Genomic DNA, 27090 nt, shown 5'->3' with positions numbered 1-27090 from the left:
CCTGACGAACTGCACAACCTGATAACCTCCACGACCTTCCTGTCCACACGTCTAGACGGACATAATGCGCACGACGCACTGTGCATTCAAAACTACAACAAGTCGTTCAAATGACTTGCACACACGGACCAACTGCACAATATCAGATGACCATAGGCCAACATAGATCCGACAGTTGGATCGGGCGCAATGCCTGTTATGAGACGCTCGTCACATTGTTTGCACGCCTAAATGCGCCTGATTATCGTCCAACACACTAAAGTCAGACAATAATCAGGCAGTTTAGTTGGACGTGTGTATGTAGCTTTAGTTAGGTTAAATATAACAGAGTTCGCAGTGGCAGCCTCCATATCTCTCCCAGCACAGGTTTATTTCAACCATGCAGAGCAAAAGCGGAACAGAGTCCTGACAAATGACACCCCAGAGATCAGTTACATGATTGACTCACAGGTGACTCACTGCTGGTTCTCCCAGCCGCGGGAACAAAGGAAACCACAATGTATCTAGCAGCGCAGGTGTAGCTAAATATACACACGGCAGACTCCTCATTAGCTCTGGAAAGGTGAAGATCAGACATTCAGTACTTTCATGAAAGGAAAACTGCAGCAGTAACAATTCCTTGTATTTTTACTACATATTTGTAATCGTATTTTGTATTTAAACCCTAATTTCAGTCACAGATGTTTTTCTAAATAAACTCCTGCCAAATAAATCAACACAGCCAAAATGTTAATTCCTGGGTTTAAATGTAAGGCGTGTACAGGGGACCCAGATGTCCCCTCTCCCCCACCATTGATTCAGTGTGCGAGATCCCTCTGTTCCCACTGCTATTGTTTCTTTTAAGTTTTCAAGGATGGTTGCCGCCTACTCATTCTACTCTCCCCTTACCGTGCTTGGCTACTAAGCATGCATGTCTTCATGATTAACCCTTCAGCAGCCAATTTATTAAGAGGCTTGTGTGTGCTCCAGGCCAATTTATTTTAGCAATTTTTTATTTCTTGTTAGATTTCCTTGCTTCTAATCAGCACCGCTGTAATGTGTATTTATGGCCACTTGTCACTAGGGGGCGGTGTGAGACAATAATAGAGGACTTCTGCTTTCAGTTTCTATATTTTTAGAGTTAGCAGAGATCAAAGCATTCCAAGAATTTACTGCACAACCATGCCAAATGTGGTCAAAAGCAGTACAGTTATCTCAAACCAGATAACTCTATTAAAGCTGCTAATGAGTTAAACTGCCACCCAAAACTAAGGAACTATCATTTCAGGTGACACATTTCTAAAATGTGTGCACACCTTCAAGTGAATCTGAGGTAAGATATGGAGGCTGCCCTATTTAATTCCTTTTAAACAATACCAGTTGCCCAGCAGTGCTGTTGATCTTTTGACATCAGTAGTGTCCAAATCACACACCTGAACAAGCATGCAGCTATTCTTGTCAGATGTCAGTCAGAGCACCTGCTCTGCATGCTTGTTCAGGGTCTATGGCTAAAAGTATTAGAGATGCAAGATCAGGGAAAAGGAAATAAATATGGCAGCCTCCATATCATTCTCATCTCAAGTCCCCTTTAAGTGTTTATGAGGTAATGCTTTTTTGCATTAAAACATAACAGGAGGGGTGTAGGTTCTGAGAATTAGCTACCAATGTCTGTGTACTGCAGTGGATGGACAAGCAAGAAATTAGAATATCTGTGAAGTGGAACTGCAAGGAGACAAAGTAAAGTAGCTAAGAATGATTCAGAGAAGAACATAAAATTGTACTTTTAGCAGAATGTATTTCTAAGTATGTGGTCAGAATCAGCTGCAGACTCTCCTCCTCCACTGCATCCTCTGCAAGGGCATAAGGCATTGTATGGCTGTGAGAATATTTCAGCCTGTAGCAATAGAATTTTCTCCTGCAAGGAGTAGCTGGTTAAGGGGTCCCTGGCCGGATACTTTTTAAAGAGATTTCTTTTATATCACCTACGTAATGAACAGATACATTTAGCTCCATCATTGCTTAATACAGGACTGAGTAAAAAATGGTACCAGTCTTGAAGGTTGGAAAATATTTAATATTTAAAGGACAAATGGAGTCAGAAGAATATGGAGGCTACCATATTTATTTCCTTTTAAGCAATACCAGTTGCCTGGCAGCCCCACTGATCTATGTGGTTGCAGTAGTGTCTGAATCAGACCAGTAACAAGCATGCAGCTAATCTTGTCAGATCTGACAATAATGTCAGAAATACCTGATCTGCTGCATGCTTGTTCAGAGTCTATGGCTAAAAGTATTAGAGGCAGAGGATCAGCAGGACTGCCAGGCAACTGGTATTGCTCAAAATGTACCGGGGGGAGATATGTGACATGATGAGATTAACATGTGTATGTACAGTACATTAGATCTATGTTTAAATTATAAAAGAAAACCATGGGATACTAAAAAGGGCATTTTTAGGAGTAGGAGAATAAATATAATTGTTTATCTATTCAGTTTATTTTCATCTCGGGTTCACTTTAAAAGTAAATAAATATGTCCGTCTCCATATCCTTCTCACTTCAGTTGCCCTATAAAAATATTTCCATTCTAGACAGCTGTGTAGATTTGAATGCTATGTCCTATTGGAAATTTTAATACAATATCAGAGAATGATAAAATAGTGAAGGGTTTATATTATAATCGATCAGGCTGTTTTCTTTGTCACAAGAGCTTGCAGCTATTGCAATTTGAAATCATCAGGAAAAGAACTGTATCTCTCTGCTAATACAAACTGACCCATGTCTGTCTCGTTGTGACCCATTAGGTCAGTAAGGTGAAAGCTGATGCTCGGGTGGATTTATTGCGTATGGTTGGAGTTGACGTAGACACCTGGCTTTCTGGCGCCATGGTTCAGGCTAATGAGGAACTGGAACAAGAGCGGCGACTGAGTGAGGCCCGCATGTCTAATGGAGAGCTGTCACCCACAGTAAGTTTATCTGTGTACAGTGTTTTGCTATTTGCTATGCTTATAGGCAGGGGCGTAGCAATAGGGGTTGCAGAGGTTGCGACCGCATCGGGGCCCTTGGGCCAGAAGGGCCCCGGAGGGCCTTCCCTCCAATACAGCATTAGCTCTATATTGGTCCTGTGCTCATAATAATCACTTCTATAGATACTTTGAATAGTAGTAATCATTAACAAACTGTCCCCATCCCCTTCTTACACCTCTGATACTGTAGTTGCCATTGGCAGGTTTTGGTGCACCATATCAGTTGTTATGTATAGAGTGCTTGAGGGGTCCCATTGTAAAACTTGCATCGGGGTCCACAGCTCCTTAGCTACGCCACTGCCTATAGGCCCACTGCATTTACTGTTCAGTACAGGTTGCCCATGCAATGGAGGGCTTAAGCAGCATCTTGGATCAAGTGGAGAGGAGTACAGCGAAGCCTATTCAGTTGTGACTGAAAAAAAGATTTTCCTCCATTAAAAATATTTGTGCCCATGCTATTAAAAGTGCTAGGAATAAACTCTGCCTGAAAGGGTTAACAGGCTTACTTTCACCTTATCCTGGAAGTATTCTCAATGAGCCCCACTGGCACAGAAACTCTCCATGGCTGCCCAGAGTTTTTTTTCTCTGACTGCAGGAGATGAAGGGCCACGTTATAGCAGAGAGTTTGTGTGCAAGTTATAGTGACTGTAGGTTCCTGTCTGCAGTTCTTTATGATTGAACTGGTTATTACATAATTATACAAGATGGCAGCATCTAGGAGAGGAATGTAACCTGGGCGTGAATTGTGATTTTTCTCCCAGATATCACTACTTTGGATCAAAAGGCAGGTAGGAATACTAGAGGACAAAAGAGGACTTCAAGGACAATTTTTTAATTGTAAATTATGGCAGACTGTAGTTCTGCTTTAAGTTTTTAATTGAAGCTGGGGAATCATTGTAGTGAATTATAGAAATCCACTAAAGGAATAATGTGTGCATGTAAAGCAATAACAGAAACCTTGAACAGTAAGTAAATAAAAACAAAACAAAGAATCACTTTGAGTTCAACATTGCAGTAACTCAAAATAAGTATCCACTGAAGATGCTCTATAATCTTCCTTTAATAGTGGTGCCATTTGAATGTTTTGCCAAAATAAACAGCAATATAAATAAATTGTGGCTAACTGCAGTGCTGCAATATTACAAGCTGCCAGAAGGTTTCTCATTGAGTTGTGGATGCTCCTCTCTTCAGAGCCCACAAGGGACAATTCTTATCCAGTGTATCTCATTTTAGAAGAAAATCTTGAAAGGCAAACAAGTCTTCCGATATCCAACCGGAAATATTTTTTTCCCTTAAAACAATCTTTAAGGGGCTGTCTCCATGGAGATTAGCAGTAATAGGCTTAACGTAATTAGCAGCTATTAGCAAATAAAAAATATTTGATCCGTAGAAACACCATAATTGGCGTATCCTTTGTGGCAACCGTACAATAACAATAACTTGGGTATCTGCGCAAGCTGTATAAATAGCTCTCTAAATCAGGAAGTATAACCATTTCCCTGTGTGAGTAACATCAGGGCAGTGACTGTTATCCGTATAAGGACAGTGCTGCAGCAATCGCAGTAACCAGGTAGCCAGTGTGCTGAAGCATGCCTCGTTATAGAATAATGTGAAGAGCCAGAATGCGGGCAGCTGCACTGTAAATACAGACTGAACATGACAAAATGTGGTGTAGAAAATGCGCAAATAGCCACGCAGTGTGGGCAGGTCTATAACAGATACATGTTGCTGAAAAAAAGCGCACAGAAGCGGACAGAAGCGCATTGGTGTGAATGTCCGCTTCTGTGCGCTTTTTTTCAGCAACATGTATCTGTTAACATTATGTGCTGAAAAAAGCGGACAGAAGCGCATGATGTGTGAATGAGGACTAGAGTGATCAAACCTATGCCTGCGGGCACCCAGCAGGTATTCATCTTCATTGCGGGGCTTAAGTGGACCTAAACTCTGGCACAGTACAATAGGAAAACCGAGAAATGCACCCTGTGCGATTTTAGAGATTTTAGCCTGTCTAATTCCCCCTCATCTGTAAGTAATCACAAGTGTTCTTTGCTCTCCAACTGTGTCAGCACAGAAATTCGGCAGCCTCGGCAGACACAGCTGATGTGTAAACACAGGATGCCCTTTGCCTGCTTCCATTAAAAAGCAGGAAGTAGACATACTGCAGATTTATTGCATAAGTTATGTAAGCTGTAACAAAGGATTTTTAGTTTTTTCTTTAAAGGTTATTATGCTGTTGATTATCTTTTAGAGCAGAGAAGTTCTGAGTTTTGGTCCATTTTAAAAATTATAAACCAGTATAAAGCTGTGTGAAGCAGGCTTGAAATAATAAAAAAAATGCGTGGGAGGAGTTCTCTATAATATTTTAGCTAATCCCTTATTTAGGAGTGCATCCTAGGAGGCCAGGAAAAGGGAGTGCATAGTGAGGGGGAGCTAGAGGAAGTTGCAAAGCATCTCAAAACAATAAAGATTTTTTTCATTGCAAGGGTTAATAAATCAGTTCTTTATCTGGAGCAGTTGGACAGCCACGCCATCTCTTCTATAACTAATTATAAGTCATAAAACTTGTGTGTGGCTGTTCAAACACTCCAAATAGAGGGAAGTTATGGAAAGGTAATCATTTCTCTGTGTGGGAGCTAAAGAAACAGCAGTCATGACATTCTGATGTTATATCTGGCTGAAACTTCACTCATAGATTTTTAAACACTTGAAATAAGTTCTATTTCAGATTAGTTGTACAAATACAATTATTTATCTCATCTTTTTATCTTTACTTCAAGTTTGAATCGAGTATGAGCTTACCATCTTGTGACTCTTTGTAAACTCTTTTTTGAATCTATACATAGCCCTAGGTCTGCCATGCCAATTTCAGAGAGAATACAGGCTCACATTATTATTATTATTATGGAGCCTTGGCAATGCAGCTCATATCTTTTTTTCCCCCTTCTTCAGATGGAAGAGTTTGACTTCTCGGAGTTTGAGGATGATGGGGGTGAGATATTTGAAGAATCCAACCTTAATCTGAGTGGCTCTCGTTCATATCCGTCACCTTGCCAAGTACTGTACAGTTATAAGGTGAGAACACTGGAAGGTATGCATTGAAGTAGCGTCAGTACCAATTTGTTTATAATCTTTGCTGTTCACAGATGAATGAACTAATTCTGGCCACAGCAAATTAAATGAGGAATTCGTCTGAATGATCTGTCTGATCTGCAGAAACCGAATGAAGCAACATGGCAATTTCAACTTAAAATGATTATACTGGAACATCTGACTGACCTCTTCATTGAATTGACCGCTCCTAAAATATCAGATTGAACCTTTTGGCAATTAGTTTAGTGCAGTGGCACTTCTTGATTTGATTAGTGACACATCAATGTATTCAATTGATTGTTGGGAATAATATTTTCTTAGCCACCATAAGATAATATTCTATATCCTAACAACCAGCATAGCCTGATTAATGCTTTTTACACTCCTCTGCTTACTAATAAATAATCCATAACCACACCAAACATGGCATTTAAAGGACGCCTGAAGTGAGTAGGATATGGAGGCAGCCATTTTTATTTTCTTTTAAACCATAGCAGTTGCCTGGCTGTGCTGCTGATCTTTCATGCATCAGTGACATCTGAATAACACACTTGAAGCAAGCATGTGGGAAACCCAGTCTAATATCTGATTTGCATGCTTGTTCCGGGTCTATGGCTTTAAGTTTTAAGCTGAATACTCACCTAACCATGCAGGAAGATGGAGCGCAGCATAGTCCCCCAACCACAAGCGTTCCCCCAATCCATCTTCCTGCCGGGGGGGGATGGGGGGGGGGGGAGACACGACGGGCAAGAACAAGAGTTCAGGCGGTTGCGGTACTCTACGCGGGAATCATCGGGGATCTTAATGATCCAATGTGAGGATCACCGTTGCTGCGCGCCGTCAAATGTTTGTGTAATCGGGTGGCAGTACCCACGTCACAAGATCATAGAAATAATTGCTAGTCTCTTAAACAATCATGGTTGTCGGAAAAATCTTTGGAAAAAATTGCGTAGTGGGTACGTCCCTTTAGAGACAGAAGAATCAGCAGGATAGCAAGGCTATGTGAATTGCTTCGTGGAAATCCTTGTGACCATATGTACCATATGAACTCTTGCAGGTTAGATGTTGCTGCTTCTTAGAGCAGTGATTGGCTTGTTTACTGAATATTAAAGTCACTTTATTAAAAACATAATAGTTTGACAATAAATAAACAACCATGAAAACAATAAATACACAATAAATAATAATAATAAAACTAGCTTAGAGCTGTTTCTGACGGGCATCTGAATCAGCAGCTTCAGCATCTTGTTTTGACGATATCAAATGCTTTTCTGCTTGGTAAAAAAATATACAATTTTATGCTTGTTGTAGGAGCCTAATAAAATGAAACTTTTAATTGACATCTGGAACAGGTTCTACCTGTACTGCTTGCAAAGATACAATGACTGGGTAGGAAGATGGGATTTGTGGATAAACCACCCTTTGACAACCAATTGGTTTTCAAAATTGATAGGGTTTTTTGTCCTCTGTGCCCCCAGCTATGAATGTATGTCTATAAACACATCACCACCCACCACTTAACCCAACACGTTTCACCCCCATACACTTTAGGGGCTTTGTCAGGGGAAAATACAAAGTGCCAGCGGTGCTATTAGTGCATAAACAAGTTAAAAAACATTTATAATGTCACAGCAACTTAGCATAGCCTCGCAGCTATATGTACAAGCTGTTATACCTGTCCAGGGCTTCCTTTTATTGTGATCTGGCTGCTCATAGGTGTGTACATTGCTTCCAGTCACCACTGGATTAACCATACAACATCATCTAGGTCCAAAAGGACCCCATATATTATGATTAAAATAAGTACGCCCTCTGTATAGCGATAAATACATGCCCCTTTGGTTTTTGATATTTGGGTACAAATATCTATTTCCAAATGGCCCTGTACAACCTGCAATGTTATGGTTCTGTAGGCCCTTCACGTTGCCAATCAGCAATGCCATTTGCATTTCAACTTCGGGTCTTCTCCCCGTCTCTCCGTAAGTCAGGAACGGCAACCAGTGTGCTTATTGGAGAGTCGGAGAAAAGCATTTGGTAACGTTCAATGGCTTTTCCTGTCAATCGACCAGTACATTGCAGTTTGCCCCCCTCAGGGGAATACCAAATTCGATCATCGTCCAGATTGAAACAAAACCACAAGATTGAGAGTTGCACTTGGGAGAACGCCGGGAAACTGTGGTCCTGACGTAAAAAATGACATCGCTTGGGTAGCAAACATTGCGACTGTGCTTTTAATGCCCTCGTGAACTGGGCCTTGCTGTATATTTTTAGGCTGCATACAATTTGCATAAATTTGCACGCAAACCAAAAATTCTTTGCGTCTAATTGACCATCTTTGATAGCCACATCTCTCCTCGGCAACGTCGCAACCGTTGGGAAAATAGAAAGGCACAGCAATACATCCAGCCACATGACATTTGTGCTCCATTATTTTACCCAGGTCATCCAGAGGGCATAGAAAGCTAATATAAATAACATCTTCAGTTAGCATTACATTAATAAAGATCATCTTCTCATTTATATACTCTTATAGAAGGGAACCCTTTCAATGTCATGTTTATGAACACAGTTCTAGTGCTAACAACTGTCTGCAGGTCTTGGCCTTGGATCTGCAACTGCGATGGGTCTTCTCACAGAATCAAAGAACACCGGAGGGAATAAGCTTGTGTCTACAAGTTTGGAACTCATTCCTTACACCAGTCTGTACTTATACGTATGTTATGATGGGTGACTGCTCTGTATGAGAGAGAACCATTCACTTAAAGTGGATCTGAACTCTTACACAGGACAGAAAGAAAACATAGAGAAATGCACTCTGTATGTATTTAGAGAGTTTAGCCTGTCTATTTCCCCCTCATCTGTGACTAATCAGAAGTTGTAATTTGATCTCTCGCCTGTGTCAGCTGACTGCCATGTCAGAGCAGCTAATCGGTAAACACAGGATGTTAACAATATGTCTGCTTCCATTAAAGCAGGAAGTAGACACACTGCAGATTTATTGCAGGGTTTGTATCAGCTGTAACAAGGAAATGTTTTTCTTTAAATATTCTTATGCTGTTGCTTATCTTTTACAGCAGAGAGGAAGTTATGATTTCAGGTCTGCTTTAAGCAGTGATATCTAAACCTATCCTGGAAAGCCAACAATATTGCATGTAGTGTAGTAACCTCACATGCCTACAGGTGGAGTCATTACATTATAGTTCCAATAATAACTACACAAATGCAAGCAGAGAATAAATGTACCTAAAAAATAAAGCCCTTTCTGCATTCAATACAATAACATTTGTAAAGCGCTTTTCTCCCATAGGACTCAAAGCGCATGCCGTAGTTGTCTCAGATCAATACAGGATTGCAGGCTGGACTGTGTTACAGAGTCAGTTCATAAATGCCAGACTAAACAGGTGGCTTTTTAGTTTGGACTTAAATGCTCCCAGGGATGGATATGTTCTGATTGGGTGTGGCAGGGAGTTCCAAAATGTAAGGGCAGCATGACAGAAGGCTCTGTCTCTAAAGGTCTTGAAATGGACTTTTGGGGTGACCAAGTTATTAGAACATTGATCTAAGATTGTGGTAGGGTGTGATGCAGTTGCAACAAGTCCTTCAGATATCCATGGCCCATGAATGTCCTTGTGTTATGCAACGCATAGGCCCTAGATTCTCAGCATGTGGTACGTGTACCCCTGGGGTACTTCTAATGGGTACAGGGGGTACTTGGGCTTGATAAAGTTAAATAGATGTAGGAAATGTTGTTTTTGGAAAATTACACTGTATATAAACAAACGAATGTACAGGTTTGATGATTACAAATGGGAAATAATTAAGGAAACAGGGGCTACTATAGTTGGCCAGGGAGAGCTAAATCTTGAAGTATATGTATTTTAGGGGTTACACAGATGTATAAAAACCTGAAGAAGTTGTAAGAGTAGCTGTTATAAGTTTCCTTCTAGAATTGGTGGTTGTAATATTAAGGTTTTCTATATGATTGATAAATGTATTTTTGTATTTTGGAAAAGGTGAAAATTGAAAAGAAAGATAATTTTTTAAAAAAATAGGAAATAATTTATTCACAGGAAAGGTATCTGGTTAATAAATGAATGTGTGTCAAGGGTTCCTAAGGGGTACTTGAGACAATGTTAGCAATACCAGAGGGTACTTGGGAAGTAGGCTTGCATAAGGGGTACCCACCAAAATAAAATTGAGTCACTGGCATAGGTGACCCAACAGAATGACACCCTGATCTGTGCATGCTAAAAAAAAAAAAAATGCTTCTCCTATCAACCTCTCATTGTACTAGGGGTATTTGTTTTTTTTTACATAAAATAGAAACTGTGGTAAAATAACTTAATGAATAATTGTTTATTTGTTTTTACAATATTCATGTATAATTGTAAAAACCCTGATTTGCATTCTGAAAATGATCACAGGTAGCAAGATCTATCTTTAGTCCTGTCCGGTACAGCTCTGCAGAATGTTTCTGAGAGTTCCAAAGCCAGTGAAAATAATAATAATTATTATTATTATATATTTATATAGCGCCGACATATTACGCAGCGCTGTACAGTGTATATATATATATATATATATATATATATATATATATATATATATATCTTGTCACTAACTGTCCCTCAAAGGAGCTCACAATCTAATCCCTACCATTGCCATATGTCTATATTATGTAGTGTAAGTACTGTAGTCTAGGGCCAATTTTTTTAGGGGGAGCCAATTAACCGTATGTTTTTTGGAATGTGGGAGGAAACCGGAGTGCCCGGAGGAAACCCACGCAGACACGGAGAGAACATACAAACTCTTTGCAGATAGTGCCCTGGCTGGGATTCGAACCAGGGACCCAGCGCTGCAAGGCGAGAGAGCTAACCACTACGCCACCGTAATGCCTGGGTCCCAGAATGCTCTTGGAGGAGTATTCCACATGGCTAAACAGCCTAGGCTAAGCATCACTGGGAGAGTAAGGTTACAGCGATACATAGATATAGGAAGTGTCTCTGATGCTGAAACCAGGAAAATTACCATAAAAAGTGGGTATCCTGAATAATTTACTGCATTCTACTATATGTCACTACAGTGCCTCTTTAATGCTGCATTGTATTGTATCCTGACAGGCTGCACAACCTGATGAGCTGTCCATCGTGCAAGGCGAGCTGCTGGAGGTCATGGAAGATGGAGACGTAGAAGAGTGGGTGAAGGTCTGTTCAGAATTGCTGCTTTATATTCTATAAATCATTTGTATTTATAGAATAGGCTGTTTTGTTGCATATACTGTCTTCCATTTTATCACTAGGTTTTTGTCTCTCTGTCGTAACTCTTCTTCCGTTTGGCTCATTACGTTAATGACTAGTCTTGCTTATCTTTCTGCAGTCCAGGCCAGTAAGAAAAACATCTGTATACACCATAACAGTTCCCGGATCTATTGCAAATATAAAATAGTGGATGCCGGACCACCTGCTATAAAAACTTCCAGTTATAGCTGTTAATTGCGGCTATTAACATGGGTGGCTATGGCGGGGCCCAAAATTCGTGCCTGCTTTTTGTAGCCGCTGTTTGGTCAGGATTAGGCATGGGTAGGGGGTTGGTCAGAGTTAGGCATCAGGTATAAGGGGTTTGTTTGGGTTAGGCATCGGTTGGGGGGTGGGTCAGGATTAGGCATTGATTCGTGGGCCGGTAAGAGTTAGGCATCAGTTAGGGGAGACTGGTCAGTTAGGGTTAGACGTGTGTGTGGGGGGGGGGGGGGCAGTTAGGATTACGCATTGATGGGGAGGGTACAAGTGAGAATGGGGTCAGGTTAGGTGATAGGAAAATAATGGCAACTCTTACTGATATTTTACTATCGTAATTACATAGAGCAGTGGTTCCCAACCTTTTATGAGGTATCGCCCCTTAGGGGAAGACGACTCACCCCTGTCGCCCCCCTTCTCTTAGTATGGTATACCCTTATGCCAGGTGGTGGTGCCGGTGGAGGGGGTAGCGCTGTGACCTTGCCAGCTAAAAATAGCCGGTGACTCAACTACTTCGCGCCAATTCCCTTACCGGTGTAATGTCAGCTATTGCAGCCCCGCACGTTGTGCAGTCCCGCATGCGCAGTGGGAGCCTGCGTCCCATTAAATTGTGCAGCCACGTAAAACGTCCTAAATATCTCCGCTTCTGCACCACGTACACTCCCGAAATTTTCAGGGGAGGGGGGGGACCCCCAGATCTAGCTCTGTGCCGAATTGCAGCCCCCGAGCCCTGCTGGTTCCCGAGACTGATTGCATCAAACCTATCTCGGGAACTAGTGGGGCTCGGGGGCTGCAATTCGACACAGAGCTAGATCTGGGGGTCCCCTCCCTCCCCTGAAAATTTCGGGAGTGTACGTGGTGCGGAAGCGGAGATATTTCAGGTAAATAATATCTAACTTCCCACTGAGCATGCGCGATACTCAGTGAGGAAGGCTGCTTCCGGGCTGCACTATCTGACATTACACCGGCGCTTGACCAAAGAGCCCTGAGGAATTACGCAACTCTATCATGCACACTTGCATATTTTATACAGATCATATTTTTTGCCCATAATTTTCTTAAAAACTAGTGACACTGCGACACTTTATTTTTTCTGCCTTTTCATACTGATCGCCCCCCTGTCGCCTCCCACAAATTTACCGCCCCCCTTAGAACCCAAATCGCCCACCTGGGGGCGATCGCCCCCAGGTTGGGAACCCCTGACATAGAGCCTAGTAGATTAATATCGGTAATTTCACTGATACTCTACTAGAAATTACCTTGGCCCCCTTTTTACATGTATGTGTATGTGCAACACCCATGCAGACTCCGCATCTGCTGTACAGTATATGGCCCACACCAAAAAGATATAAGCAAGAAATCCCCTATTCACAATTAAATGCATAAATAACACCGACTACTTTGTAATGGACAAAAATATTTAATGAAGCCTACAACCTCTTAAAACCAAGGCGTGGCCATGGGGTCCACAAGTCACGTATAATGACATAAGTCATCATGGGGCAGACTGTATAAAATATAATTATCCGTAAATATTATGTGTCAATATCAGTTGAAACATTCAGCTATGCAAATGACTTCTCAGTTTCTCTCCAGTGGGACCCAGTAAGGTTTGGTTTACACATAAAAAGGTGTCCTGTCAGTTTTTGACAGTTGGCATCAGTTTTGTACGTGTTCACACATAAATCTGTACTGTCCTGTCAGTCTTGCATCAGTTTTCTATGTGTTTCTGTGGCTGTGTTCAAACATAAAAGGTGTACAGTTCCAATGTAGTCAGGTAAAGCTGATAGAAAACTGATGCAAAACTGACAACACTGGGCCGAAAAAGTTCAGATTTATGTGTGAACCAAGCCTCAGACTATAGCGTCCCTTACTGATGAGGAATTACAGCCAAAAAAGGTAAATGGTTCATATATTTTGGCTTTCTGAGACACGGGACAGACTGTGTCATTGTCCTTAGACAAAACAATTTTTTATGTTTTTAAACCTAATATACAGTAAAACTGTGGGATATCGAAAATTCTTTTTTAGGAGGAGGATAGATATAATTGTTTATATCACTATCACTTTAGCCATCTTAACAACACAGGATTCAGATTTTTTTTTTTTATTTGTGTTTAGTTTATTTTTATACACACAATTACTTAAACCATTCCTGTGAATACACTGTAAGCCCTGACTAAACCTTTAGCTGTTTCTGATGCAGTAGTGACAGTCTGTCTGAACAGTGATGCAGAATGTCGTAAGTCCCAAGCTTGTGTTCAGCATGTGAAAAGAACTCCCGAGTTCAATCCTTGTGCAAGTGGAAATGTTATACTCTTCTCCTTGTCCCTTTATTCAGGCACGGAACAAAAGTGGTCAGGTTGGCTATGTACCAGAAAAATACATTAACTTCATCAAACAGAGCACAGCAGATTCCACAGATGAGGGGCATGGCAGGGGGCTGTCTTTAGACACCTCGTTCACCGGGATAGCAGAGTTGGAATGGTCGGATGCTGGAGGTAGGATGAATCATGGATGACTATTATTAGCATTATGCATTTCACATAGCTTTGCCATTTTTGTACAGTACTTTGCAGACTACATTGATTAAGGCATGTCACTAACTGTCCCTCAGAGCTAACATTCCAATACCATCCCCGATTCATATTCCAATGTCCCTTCCACAGTCTAAAGGCTCGTACACATGCTTGACTAAATTCGGCTCAGGCGGCCGATAATGACCGCCTTAACCAATAATGAAGAATGTGTATGGCAGTCCCCAACCCCCGAGCGATCCGCCCGCGGATCGTCTCACCTGAAGTGCGGCCAGGGACAGGTGAGATTATACAGAGCATGGGCACCTGGGGGAACGGACATTTAACATTTGGCAGGACATTGGCTGGTGGTCTGTAGCATACGCCGCTCATCATCATATCGCATGCCGTTACCGCCTGGCACCCAAACAAGCATGTGCAATGGAGATTTTCCAGCATGTCCAATTGACGCTTTCAACTGATTTCAACCCAAAATTGTTCAAAACATCAATCGGGCAGACATGTTGCGGCACCGTTTTTCATCCGATTCCCCTAAAATGTTCAAATGAGATTGTCGCTCTGGCTGCAAAATCGGTAGATGTATGGTCACCTATAATTTTAGATGGTATTTACTTTGGCAGGGGGGGGGGGGGAATGTTAGGTAATAGGAAAACATGCGCCACATTGCTGTATGTACTACCCAACAAGGCCACAAACCATTAAGTAAATTGATGATGAACTTTATTGGAGCATTTGCTAGACTTTCTTCTATGCATATTGTGCCAAAAGTATAGCAGGAGCACATTGCCCTAAGCTGTGATGGTAAATATGTTTTCTTCTTTACAAACCTTCTGCCAGTGGTTGGTCGTAGAGGCATTTCTGCTGTGCAGTTGAGAAATTACCAGTAACCATAAATGATTTTCCTGTACTGATGGTTACCATTCCTGTTCCCAGTATCTCTCGCTCGAGCGCTGTATGACTATGAAGGGCAGAGCGAGGAAGAACTCAGCTTCCCTGAAGGAGCCATCATTCATCTGATCCGTAAAGACGAGGGAGGGGTAGATGACGGCTTTTGGAAGGGTGAATTCAATGGCCGCGTGGGAGTGTTTCCGTCACTTGTGGTTGAGGAACTATCAGGAGATAATTCAGAACCAAATCAGGTATGTTTCTATAAAGCAATCGTATAATGGTATAATTGATGATATATGTGATATATAAAATGTTATTATTGGTAGTAGTATTCTGTGTCATTTTCTGCATAAGTGTAGTCTGATCTCTGATATGTAAGGAACAGGGATGGTCATTGAGTTGTAAATCATTCTGAGTTGAGGCAGGATTATGCACATTTTGTATGCCAGTTTATGCATCTTGAAAATGGACCAATCAAATTCCACCTTGGCAAGATTTGATTGGTTTATTTATAAACTGCATAAAAAAACTTGAATAATCCAGCATCAATTCTGAATTATTTGCATTTCATTGACCATCCCTATATATATATTACTAACCTGGTAAGTGGTAAGATTCCATTCTGTGTAGCATTACAGTTCTTCTCCAGTGCTGATTTTGGAAATTGAGCCCGTAGAGAGCTCTTCCAGGTTTTGTATTATTAATCCAGGGTGGCTTACGAAAAAAAACGGCCCATCTGCCTGCCACAAGTGAGGGTGGTGGTATGTGAAATTTTGTGCAGAATTCTGATTAAAGGATACCCAAACTGAAATATGACATAATGAGATAGACATGGGTATGTACAGTGCCTAGCACACAAATGACTATGCTGTGTTCCTTTTTTTTCTTTCTCTGCCTGAAAGAGTTAAATATCAGGTATGTAAGTGGCTGACTCAGTCCTGACTCAGACAGGAAGTGACTACAGTGTGACCCTTACTGATAAGAAATTCCCCTTTTTGGCCTCTTTCTTGCTCTCAGAAGCCATTTTCTGCTAGGAAAGTGTTGTATAGTTGGAATTTCTTATCAGTGAGGATCACACTGTAGTCACTTCCTGTCTGAGTCAGGACTGAGTCAGCCACTTTCATTCCTTATATTTAACTCTTTCAGGCAGAGAAATAAAAAAAGGAACACAGCATAGTTATTTGTGGGCTAGGCACTGTACATACACATGTCTATCTCATTATGTCACATTTCAGTTCGGGTATCCTTTAAGCACTGAACCAATGACTCAAAGGGATGCGAAATTTGGGTAGTCATGTATACCAAACGTATACTGTTGATATTGTTTTTAGCAGTTTTTGCTTTTTACTGGTAATAAAATCGTATAGCAGTGGCAATTTGACATGGGATAGTCTCTAGCAACTCTGAATTGCAAAATACCTCGAGTAGTGATGTGTTGATGTTTATTCAAATCCTTCCAATCAGATCCTGAATCTTCATACATGAGCACTGCATGCATTCCAAACACGTCAACACTAATGATGACTAGAGCTAATTTCTGAATAAGATTTATTTAGTTTTTTACTTTGCAAACTTTGTTGCAGTTTAAATGCAACTTGGAATCAGGCCTATAAAATGAACACAACTTAATTTGATTGGTTCAGTTTCAAATTGCTAAGCTGTATCAAGGTAGCAAAAGTTTGGTTGCCTTTTAAAGGACTACTATTGTGCAAAATGTAAAATGTAAAATACATGTATACACATACAAATAAGAAATACATTTCTTCCAGACCAAAAGAGCCATAAAATACTTTTCTCCTATGTTGCTGTCACAGTATGTAGTAGAAATCTGACATTACCGACAGGGGGATTCTCAGGGTTTTGTTGATTGTCAAAAGCACTTAGTGAATGGCAGTTGCTCTGCCAAAAAAAGGTGTGCAGCAAGCTGGGAAGCTGGCTAGCATCATTGTATAAATCCTCTTCAGGAAATGTCTTTATGAGGAATAAAAGCCTTGCTGAGAATCCCCCATGAAGAGGTGGACTAGTCCAAAACCTGTAGGTTCTGTCAGATTTCTACTGCCTACTGTAAGTGACAGCAACATAGGAGGAAAGTAATTTATGGCTCATTTTATTCTGGAAGAAACATACTTCTTATTTTTATGTTTACATGTATTTTAAATGTTACCATTTTTTATGATAGTGGTCCTTTAAGTTTCTATTCTGACAAATCAGTTACACTTCTTTGTGCATCAGCTAATATAGGACTCTATTCACAAAACTTCTCATAAATGACTTATCATCTATTTTCCAAAAACAACTTCTCAGCACATTAACAAGCAATATTACTTTTCTTACCTTAATTATATTATATTTTTGCTCTTTGGAACCTTAAAAATGTAACCTAGACAGGAAAACAGGTGAAAATGCTTTGTAAATCATGTCCATAATTTTTCATGGAGTGTTGTCAAATGTTATAATGTTGAGAGACATTATTTAGCATAATAGACCATCTCCTGACTATTCTACAGCACCATCTAGTGGTGAGAGGAGAAGATGCATGAACATATCTCACCTGACTTGTGGTGGCCATAGTGACAGCCAGCTTACACTGAGGACAGGCACTAAATCATATTCACTTTTGCACACTGTTGCACACACCATGCAGAATATGAGGAACAATCATTAGTATGATTTGTAAATTGGGATATACTGTAATAGAGACAGATTTGTAATATGTTCTCCTTGTTTTCTACACCTGTAGGACCTTCCTTCCCCAGCTCCACCGACCTGCCTTCCTCCAATTCTGTCTCCCCTTTCTGTCCAGAGATCCACAGTACAAGGAACAACATCTGCAGAGCCAGGTATTGTATTTCTGATAGATCTGTTTTTATAGGGAACTTCAAACTGAGGTACTCTGTAAAGGTTACTAAACCAATCTGAACATAGAGCTAAAAATAGCTTCGTATCTTTTGGGCCTGTGACCTTTCATTGACTGGTTCCCCTCCTACAATTTCCCCTTCCTCTTTTTTGTGTTTGTTCTTCCCTCATCCTTTTCGAGACATTAAACTCTGTACTAAGGGTTTGGATGCCTTTTGGCAGGTTTTGCAGAGAGCCAGTAAACTCCCCTTCCTTAAGGAAATTCAGCAACCATTCACAATACATGATTAGTGGCTGGAAATTGGGTGGGCTGAAGGAAAAACTTGCTACACAACCAAACTAATCCTCAGAAGATAAGATCACGACCTTTGTTGCTGTTGGTAGCTGTTGCAAGGTTCATGGGAGCCAAGATCTTTCCTCTGCAAGGAATGGTGAAAGCAGTGTGCAGCAGCACTTAGGGAGCAAATGAATTGCCGTCTAGGAGCTAACTTTGAGTTCTAACTTGTAGGATACTTTTTATATGGTGGCTGCCTTTAACATCTAGGGCCAGTTTTAGTGGCAGCACATTAATTTACTAGTGTGTCTCTGAAGGGAACCCATGCAAATACTGGGAGAACATACCAACTCCATGCAGATAGTGGTTGTTAAGCCTAGTGGATCCATCGGCTTATAGGAGTTCCTATGTCCCAATCTCCACCACAGTCTCCACTCTATGTGGCGTATCCCTACTCAGCCTTGGGAGACAAGTTGTGTCTACCTAGAACATGGCTACACCCAGACCTTAAAGGGAACCAGAGAGGAAGCACCCTTGTGTATTTTACCATGTATATCAGTAAGAACATTAGAGAAAACACTTACCATGCTCTCTGTTTCCTCCTCACTGCTAAAAGTGTCTGTTAACAGCAGTCACAAGAATCCCAGACTGAGCAATTAAATCTGGCTTTGCTGGGAATGATTATTGCTGAGTCATTATAGCAAAGCCACAAGGGGGCAGGCTTGGGCTTGAAATAACACCACAGAAGACAGACTTAGCTATAATCTTTCTGTAGCAAAGCTAGACGGAGCAGCCTGACTTCTCAGTCGGGGATTCTTATCAGACGTGATAACAGTCAGATTACACAGAGAATAATGAAACAAAGGGCAGATTAGGTGTTTACTGTCATGTTCCCACTGATTTATAAGGTAAAATACAAGAGGGTGCTTCATCTCTGGTTCTCTTTAATGCGCAAGGTATAGGAACGGAAGGCTGTAACACAGTGGTATCACCAAAACTCACTAGGCAGTGATACAGGCAATAAACGTAGTCAAACAGTCCAGGGTCATACACAGTAATCAGATGGCAGTCAGAGTGGTAATATTGTAGTCAGCTAGCTGGAAGTCATACACATACAGGCAATACAGGTTCAAGGGATGAGACAGAAGTGTGGTCAAATACTAGCAAAGGTTGGTCCAGGCAGCAATCAGAAGGATAATACGGGCAGGTTTTAGGCAACGTAAAAGGCGGGAAAAGCAAAGGTACACCCAGCATCTAGCTCTTGTGACTTAATGCTAACTTAAGGCAACTATCAACTGTGCCATCCAGGTTTAAATACTGCAGCCAATCAGGAAGCCCCACTGAGTCAGCCAGCCAATGGAATCACTCTGTAGGATGTTTTCGCTCATCTTTACTAACCACTTGGTTATTGAGCTGCCCAATGCTTTTACAATTCATACAAATAGATAGTTTTAAGTGCACTTTTCGCACCGCTTATTTTCACCTTTTGGTGATATATGTTGCCCACAGTGTACAGTGGCCTCAATTCACTAACCTTTAACAAACACTTTATCAAACGTTTGACAATTTACCTCATGGGTAAAATCTAATTTTGAATTCACTAAGGTGTTATAGATTTATCAAATGTTTTATCGATAAAACGCTCAATAAATCTATAACACCTTAGTGAATTCAAAATTATGTTTTACCCATGAGGTAAATTATCAAACGTTTGATAAAGTGTTTGTTAAAGCTTAGTGAATTGAGGCCCATGTATCTGTTGTGAAAATGATCAGTAATTTCAGAGATGTAGATTGCCAAAGTAAGATGCCATTTCTTTTCTTTAAATGGTGACTGCTACTCCTCCAATCCTTCTCAGCACCCTACAGTGCTGTAACTAGTAACATGCAGTTTTCACTACATGCACTCCAGCTTGATCAGGGCTGTGGAGTCGGAGTCGAGGAGTCTGAGAAATTTTGGGTACCTGGAGTTTAAGTCGGTGGTTTCAATGACTGAGTCAGATGATTTTTGTACCAACTCCGCAGCTCTGGCAAGCATTAGACTAGGGAGTCGGAGTCGGAGCAAATTTTTGGGTACCTGGAGTCGGAGTCGTGGTTTCATAAACTGAGGAGTCGGATGATTTTTGTACTTACTCCACAGCCCTTAACCCGATTGCCTATTTTCTTATAACTTGCTCGGTTTCTCTTAGCGAGGTCTGTGATGGGTTTGCTTTAAGCATTATTCTTAGTTTATTATGCGCACAGCATATACTGAATTCCCTGAGAAATACAATATTGCTTTGTGCATCTGAAAACACAAGAGATGTGTCAGATTTGTTAATGGTACAAAAGGACTACAAGAGTCATCTGTAATCAATACTGCTGTGCTTAATTACTTTGCAGACTCCAGACAGAACGGGTTTGGGAGCGCACAGAGCTCTCCAGATTTTGCAGCAACACGCTTGAGACCAGTGAGTATACAGCAGCCTGCAGCTTCTACCAACCACTGCCTGCTCATATCCTTATCGGGGCTTTCTTCCATCTACTGGCCTGTGTGTCTAATTGTCCATAATTGCCTTATTCATTATTGGTGTAAATCATAGGCCCAGTGCACACCGAGCGGTTTTTGGAGCGATCCGCCGGCCGCATCCGCCTATAAAAACGCTTGTCTAATGTATTGCAATGGGATGGTGCACAGCGGCGGTTTGCGGTTTAGATACAATTGTTTGTCATCAGTTTATTTTCACTTTGGGTTTCCTTCAACTCGACCTCATGCAGTGGCTACAATAGGCAGCAAGGCTGTATAGGGAGAATACAGGGATTATGTGTGAAGTTCTGCAGGTCACCCGAGATTGCTAATTAGGGCCCTTTTCCCCACAGGTGAGTTAGGCGGGGAAACGCTGCTTATTCCTCTTATGGTTTTCCATCCAAATCGCACTGCGCTGCGATTCTGGACAGCATGGTGTAATTTCCCATAGCACGCACCATAATCCATGCATGGCACGGCTAAGCGATTTGGGCTGCAGCTTCACAGCAGCACGGGTGTTGTGGCCAAATCGGAAACCGCTGCAGCACATAGTGAAAATAATTCTTAGCAATGCCTCCGAGCACGCCCACCACAGTGTGTGAACATTGCTACGGCAGATCACCCAAGCATTGCCACAGGACCATAAGGCCCGGCTCACATTGGCAGTTTAGTGGCAAACGGATCCATGAAAACGGATCTGATTACTGGTAGATCGCATCCGTTTTCACTCCATTGTCGTTCAGCTGCTTCCGTTCAGTTTCCCCACATTCCCCCCACACCCCCACCCCCTAAGTGGATCTTGATCCTTAGAGCGGTCCGTTTCTTTACTGTGTGTGAAGAAACGTTCCATTTTCTCATTGCCCCCAATGCAGCACTTTAGCTTCCGTTTCCGTTCCACTGGGCTCAGCGGTCTGGAAAAATTGCTGCAGAAGGAAACTTCAGTGGATCGTGCGTAATGGATCTGTTTGAACTGTCGGATGTGAACAGATCCATAGGTTAACATTGGATAAATTCGCATCCAGTCCCATCCAATCCGGGAACGGATTGTTTAACGCTTATGTGAACCGGGCCTTAGTCCATAATGCTCGTGGATCTTTGTGTGCACTTGTCTAGATTAACTGATGCATAAAAAATGGCCGTCCATTCCTTCTGAAAGGTTTACTGCATATTTTCTTAAGTGCCTAAAACATTTGCATGGTACTCTAAGGATATTGTTACTTTCTAAGGTTTGTAATTCTGTCTCACTTGTTTATTTGATTCGCTAATCCTCACCCTACTGCATTACTAACTAGCTGACATCTGTTTCCCTATATCTGCTTCTAGTGTCACTTTCCTGCTTATTACATAATGAATTGGTATTGTCAACGGGTTAAGGTGAAAAATGAATCTCTTTTTAATCACTTGTTCATTGTGCTGATGCCCTCACCTTGTCTTGTATGCAGCCAGCAGAAGAGACGAGTCCTCATTATTCTGCGCGCAGTTACTGCAAACACTCTGACAACTTGCCAATTAGAGTGCTGTGTATTTGATTACGTGAAATGAACACCAGACATCTTGATTTGAACTCTGAGGCATTGCCCGGATTGTGAATCTGTCTAAAAATCCCTTCAGTGCACGTTCAGTGCCTGTGCTGGACATTTGTATGTCTAGAATTCGAAATAAACAGATCATCATGTGGAAAAGTATACCTTATTAAGTACTAGTGAAGGATGAGGTGCCCCAAAATGCTAAAACATTTAAAAAACACAGTTTACCCCTTAAGCAGCCAATTTATTTAGAGGTTTGTAAGTGCTCCGTGACAAGAAATAAAAAAAATGTGCTAAAATAAATTATTTGTTACATTTCCTTGCTAACAATCAGCACTGCTGTAATGTGTATTTCTGGCCACTTGTCACAAGGGGGCAGTGTGAGACAATAACAGAGGACTTCTGTTTTTAGTTTCTATATTTTCTGTCAGCAGAGAGACATCAAAGCATTCCAAGAATTTACAGCGCAAGTTCTGCCAACTGAGGTCAAAAGCAGTGCACTTATCTTAAAGCCATTGGGAATCCGTACTAAATTAAAAAAAAGTCAGATACTCCCCTAAGGAGAGGGAAGGCACGGGTTCTAATGAGCCTTCCCTCTCCTCTCCCGGTGCCCTCGGTGCTGTGCTGGCTCCCCCGTTCAAATCTCCTGCCGCGGGGACTTTGGAAGTCTTCGGGAGTCGAGTCCTCCCGAAGACAAGTGGCTCCATACTGCGCACCTGCGAGTGCGTCATAGAGGGCGCTCGCGCGTGCGTAGTGTAGAGCGGCCTGTCTTCGGGAGCACTCAGGATCCCGAAGCATTTCCGAAGCCTCCCTTCACCGTGAAACAGCGGTATCTGACCGAAAAGGTCAAATACTGCTATGGGGGAGCCAGCGCACAAGCGGGGACCGGGAGAGGAGAGGGAATGCTCTATGGGAGCTCTCCTTAGGTGAGTATCTGACTTTTTTTTATTTCAGTATGGGTTCCCATTCACTTTAAACGAGATAATTCAGGAGGTATTATGTGTATAACAATCAAGTATAGTCACAGAGGTAGGTTGCAGGAAATGCAACCACTCATAGGAACATGTGGGGAAGTACCGTCCCCACTCAGCCTTTGCGAAAAAGTAGGGTGGTCGCTGCTCCCAAAAAAAAAGAGAGGGGGGGGGGGTTCGGCTTTGCAAAATGTGAGGTCAAAATAAGTACTCTCCTCTTCAGGAGGTTACTAAAAGTATTGGGATAGTGTAGGAGGCGCCCAAGGTATAACAATCTAATATGAAGAAGGTAAGTATATCTTACCTTAAAGCTGTCACATTCAAGAATGAAATGTTTTCGGTAAAAGCAAAAAGTTTTATTATGCACATCAGACAACGTGTTTTGCGGAAAGTCCAAGAACAATCAGCCCTGAGCACCTGTGACTCAGGGCTGATTGTTCTTGGACTTTCCGCAAGCACTTGAACTTGACCTGATGAAGCGGTTTGTTGCCACGAAATGCGTTGTCTGATGTGCATAATAAAACTCTTTGCTTTTATCGAAAACATTTCATTCTTGAATGTGACAGCTTTAAGGTAAGATCTTCTTACCGTCTTCATATTAGATTGTTATACCTTGGGTGCCTCCTACACTCTACCAGTACATGGTTACATAGTTAGTTTGGTTGTAAAACGACTTCTGTCCATCAAGTTCAACTAGGGAAAACAAAAATAAATATAAAAGGTAGAACTTAACCTCCCTAGCGGTATGGACAGATATGTCCGTCCATAAAAACAAGCTGTGAACAGTATAAACGTGCATACACATCAATACTCTCCTGTACTGTATACTAGACCCTTGCTTGACAGATTTTGGCAAGTTACAGGGAAAAAAGTTTTAAAAATACATTTTATCACTTTGCACAGAAATCCTGGGAAAATTTAACACCAAGGAGGCACGCACCCTCACGCAGGGTGCTCGGATAGTACTTTTTAAAATCCGAATTGATCCGGATACCCAGATATCCGGATCCGGTTCAGATATCTGAATTCGACCTTTTAACCACTTGAGGACCCACCCTTTACCCCCCCTTAAGGACCAGCGCTCTTTTTTGTGATCTGTGCTGGGTGGGCTCTGCAGCCCCCAGCACAGATCAGGTTTCATGCAGAGCGATCAGATCGCCCCCCTTTTTTCCCCCCTATGGGGATGGTGTGCAGGGGGGGTCTGATCGCTCTGGTGGGCAGGCTAGTTGCGGGGGGGGGGCACCTCAAAGCCCCCCTCCGCGGCGAAATTCCCCCCTCCCTCTCCTACCTGCTCATCCCCGGTGATCGGGGCTGCACAGGACGCTATCCGTCCTGTGCAGCCAGTGACAGGCTGTCCCCTGTCACATGGCGGCGATCCCCGGCCGCTGATTGGCCGGGGATCGCTGATCTGCCTTACGGCGCTGCTGCGCAGCAGCGCCGTACAATGTAAACAAAGCGGATTATTTCCGCTTGTGTTTACATTTAGCCTGCGAGCCGCCATCGGCGGCCCGCAGGCTATTCACGGAGCCCCCCGCCGTGAATTGACAGGAAGCAGCTGCTCGCGCGAGCGGCTGCTTCCTGATTAATCAGCCTGCAGCTGGCGACGCAGTACTGCATCGCTAGTCCTGCAGCTGCCACTTTGCCGACGCACGGTATAAGCGTGCGGTCGGCAAGTGGTTAAATATCTGCCTGAACGTGGATATCCGGACGTATTATCCGCGGATATCCGACCTATTCAGATATCTGGATAGAAAAACCGGAAGTGCCCTTTAAAATGCTTCCAAAACGTTTTGGAAGGTAAAAAAACACCCTCCACCCTCTTCCCCCCCCCCTCCCAGATGATCCTGAGGATTCTGTCAGATTTGAACTGCCTACTTTTTTTGCGATAGCAGTCCTTTAAGTGTCTGTGGGAGGCACTGCTTCATTTAAAGGACAGGAAGTCTTCACTTTCCAGGTCTGATCTTTATAACACAGGTTTATAGAAGTAAGTCATGGCTCAAACAAAGGAGAAGACAAACATTATTTTAACATATTTTAATGTTTCTAATTAAAAATGTTGTTAAAATTATTCATGCTTATCTCAGGAAGTAAACAGTGGAGCTTTCCTCGTATGAGCGGGGATAGGCATTTTGGGCATGTTTTGCTTGAATGCCATTTTGTGTGTGTTGCAGATGCGGGCGGCTCCACCACCCCCTACAAAAGCAGCAGACTCCGTCCCGGCAGACCAGTAACTGTCACTGCACCGCCTGTGCCTTGCATGCCAAGACTCCCAGGAAACCTTCTGCCACGGGTGTGAAGACCAGATGGTGATGAAAGCTACATGGAAGCTTCTCCATTTGGCCACTCGAGATTTCATGGAAACTGGAAAACGTTATTGACTGAAAAGAGACAGTATTTTCTTCTGAAACAGTTCTATAAAATTTACATCAAAAAGGTCACACCTAATTGACCCCCAATCTTTTTTTTTTTTCTTTTCTTTTCTTTTTTTTTATATTCTATATTTGCACTTTTATTAGATGTAAAAGGACATTTTATTATGCTTTAAAATAATTTATGTATAATGTATTTTAAAAGCTTTAGAAGACTAAAAATATTTATCACGGTTAAAATGGTTGTGTGTGTGGTGGTAAACTTGTGTGATTGGTCAGATCATGTAAAAGCCCATTTCCTAGAATTTAAAAAATGACTTCCTCCCTAACAGATAAATATTAGTGACAAAGTACTAAAGAATATTACCATAAGACCGATAGTCACATGATGCCAGCTATTGAAAGAGCCTCCCTTGAAAATGTATGTTCATCTTGAATTTGATGTTTTAAAAATATTGGGATAGAAGCATGTTTTCCAAAGAGTTTCCACTCTCTTCCTTTAGCAGTACAAAGTGAATGGGAATTAAGGAGCGAATCAGGAAAAAAAGGCGCAGGAGCCCTTCTGATAAAGACGCCGCCATACGCACCTATTATAAAAGCTGCGATTTGCGGCTAAGAAGGAAATTTGGGCGCATGGCCATTGTGCACCTCCAGGTGTGGAAATTTTTTCTTCTTTGCCGCAAATCATGGCTTTGATAATGGCTGCAATTTGCAGCAAAGATGCATTTCACCACCTGGAGGCACCCGATTTATGACAAAGAAGCAAATTCTCAGTGCCCAGCGGCACCCAAAAGGATTGTGGGCGACGGGGCATGCTGATATGCAAATTCTGGCATTGTGTAGCTGGCATGAAGCTATGCAATGCCACAATTTACATATCCTCATGTTTAAGCGCCTGCAATTCTATTGGGGACTTCTAGACGGCGAAATCCCGGCTTCACAACGCCTCCGGACACCCAAATGTACTTTCTTTGCTGCAAGTCACAGCTCTGTGGCAGAGGTGGGTTAGGGTTGGGGCTTAAGGACAGGCACCACCAGGGGGGATTAGGGTTAGGCATCAGTGGAGGATGAGTTCTGTGGGAGTAGGGTTAGGTTTAAGGTGCGTACACACACACGACGCACTGTCGGCGGACTGATAAGGCTGTTCTTGAACAATCCGCCCGGCGAATCGTTCAGGAACAGCCTGCGTACACACGCACTACAGTCTGCTGAAAACCCGCCCAGCGGGAGGTGCCGACGGACAAGTCGTTGGGTGCTGTCGTGCGTGTGTACGCACCTTTAGCCATACTAAAATATCCATAAGCATTACCAGTATTTTACTATGAGAATCCAGCAGTAGACTATCTGTAAAGTGATATTCTACTATCTGCAATCCCCTGCGCCCTTTTTTCAAGCTGCTTTTTTTTTCATTTATGCATTGAGGAGACCATTGCTGTAGTTCTGAAAGTGAGATATTGTCATTGCCTAGTGTTTCAGCTGCTTGATTTTCTGTAGCCTTTGTCATTTTTTGATTCATGATGCCGCACATATTCCCAGTGGGTAACAGGTCAGGACTTG

At 42.1% G+C, this 27090-nt stretch overlaps 1 protein-coding gene across 1 annotated transcript in view; it reads left to right on the top strand.

Moving 5' to 3' along the window:
- FCHSD1 (FCH and double SH3 domains 1) overlaps nucleotides 1–25773 on the top strand; it is a 198153-nt gene extending 172380 nt beyond the window's left edge. The window contains exons 13-20 of the mRNA XM_068277714.1: nucleotides 2783–2944; nucleotides 5954–6076; nucleotides 11215–11298; nucleotides 13949–14108; nucleotides 15078–15283; nucleotides 17773–17872; nucleotides 20544–20611; nucleotides 25336–25773. Of these exons, the coding sequence (XP_068133815.1) occupies nucleotides 2783–2944; nucleotides 5954–6076; nucleotides 11215–11298; nucleotides 13949–14108; nucleotides 15078–15283; nucleotides 17773–17872; nucleotides 20544–20611; nucleotides 25336–25395 (963 nt within the window). The 3' untranslated portion in view covers nucleotides 25396–25773. The remainder of the gene's footprint in view (nucleotides 1–2782; nucleotides 2945–5953; nucleotides 6077–11214; nucleotides 11299–13948; nucleotides 14109–15077; nucleotides 15284–17772; nucleotides 17873–20543; nucleotides 20612–25335) is intronic.
- The last annotated feature ends 1317 nt before the right edge of the window (nucleotides 25774–27090 follow it).

This window comes from Hyperolius riggenbachi, chromosome 3 (assembly GCF_040937935.1).
Source record: "Hyperolius riggenbachi isolate aHypRig1 chromosome 3, aHypRig1.pri, whole genome shotgun sequence".
Classification (NCBI taxonomy): Eukaryota; Metazoa; Chordata; class Amphibia; order Anura; family Hyperoliidae; genus Hyperolius; species Hyperolius riggenbachi.
Note: the sequence above shows the minus strand (reverse complement) of the source record. Positions and strands in the feature narration are given on the sequence as shown.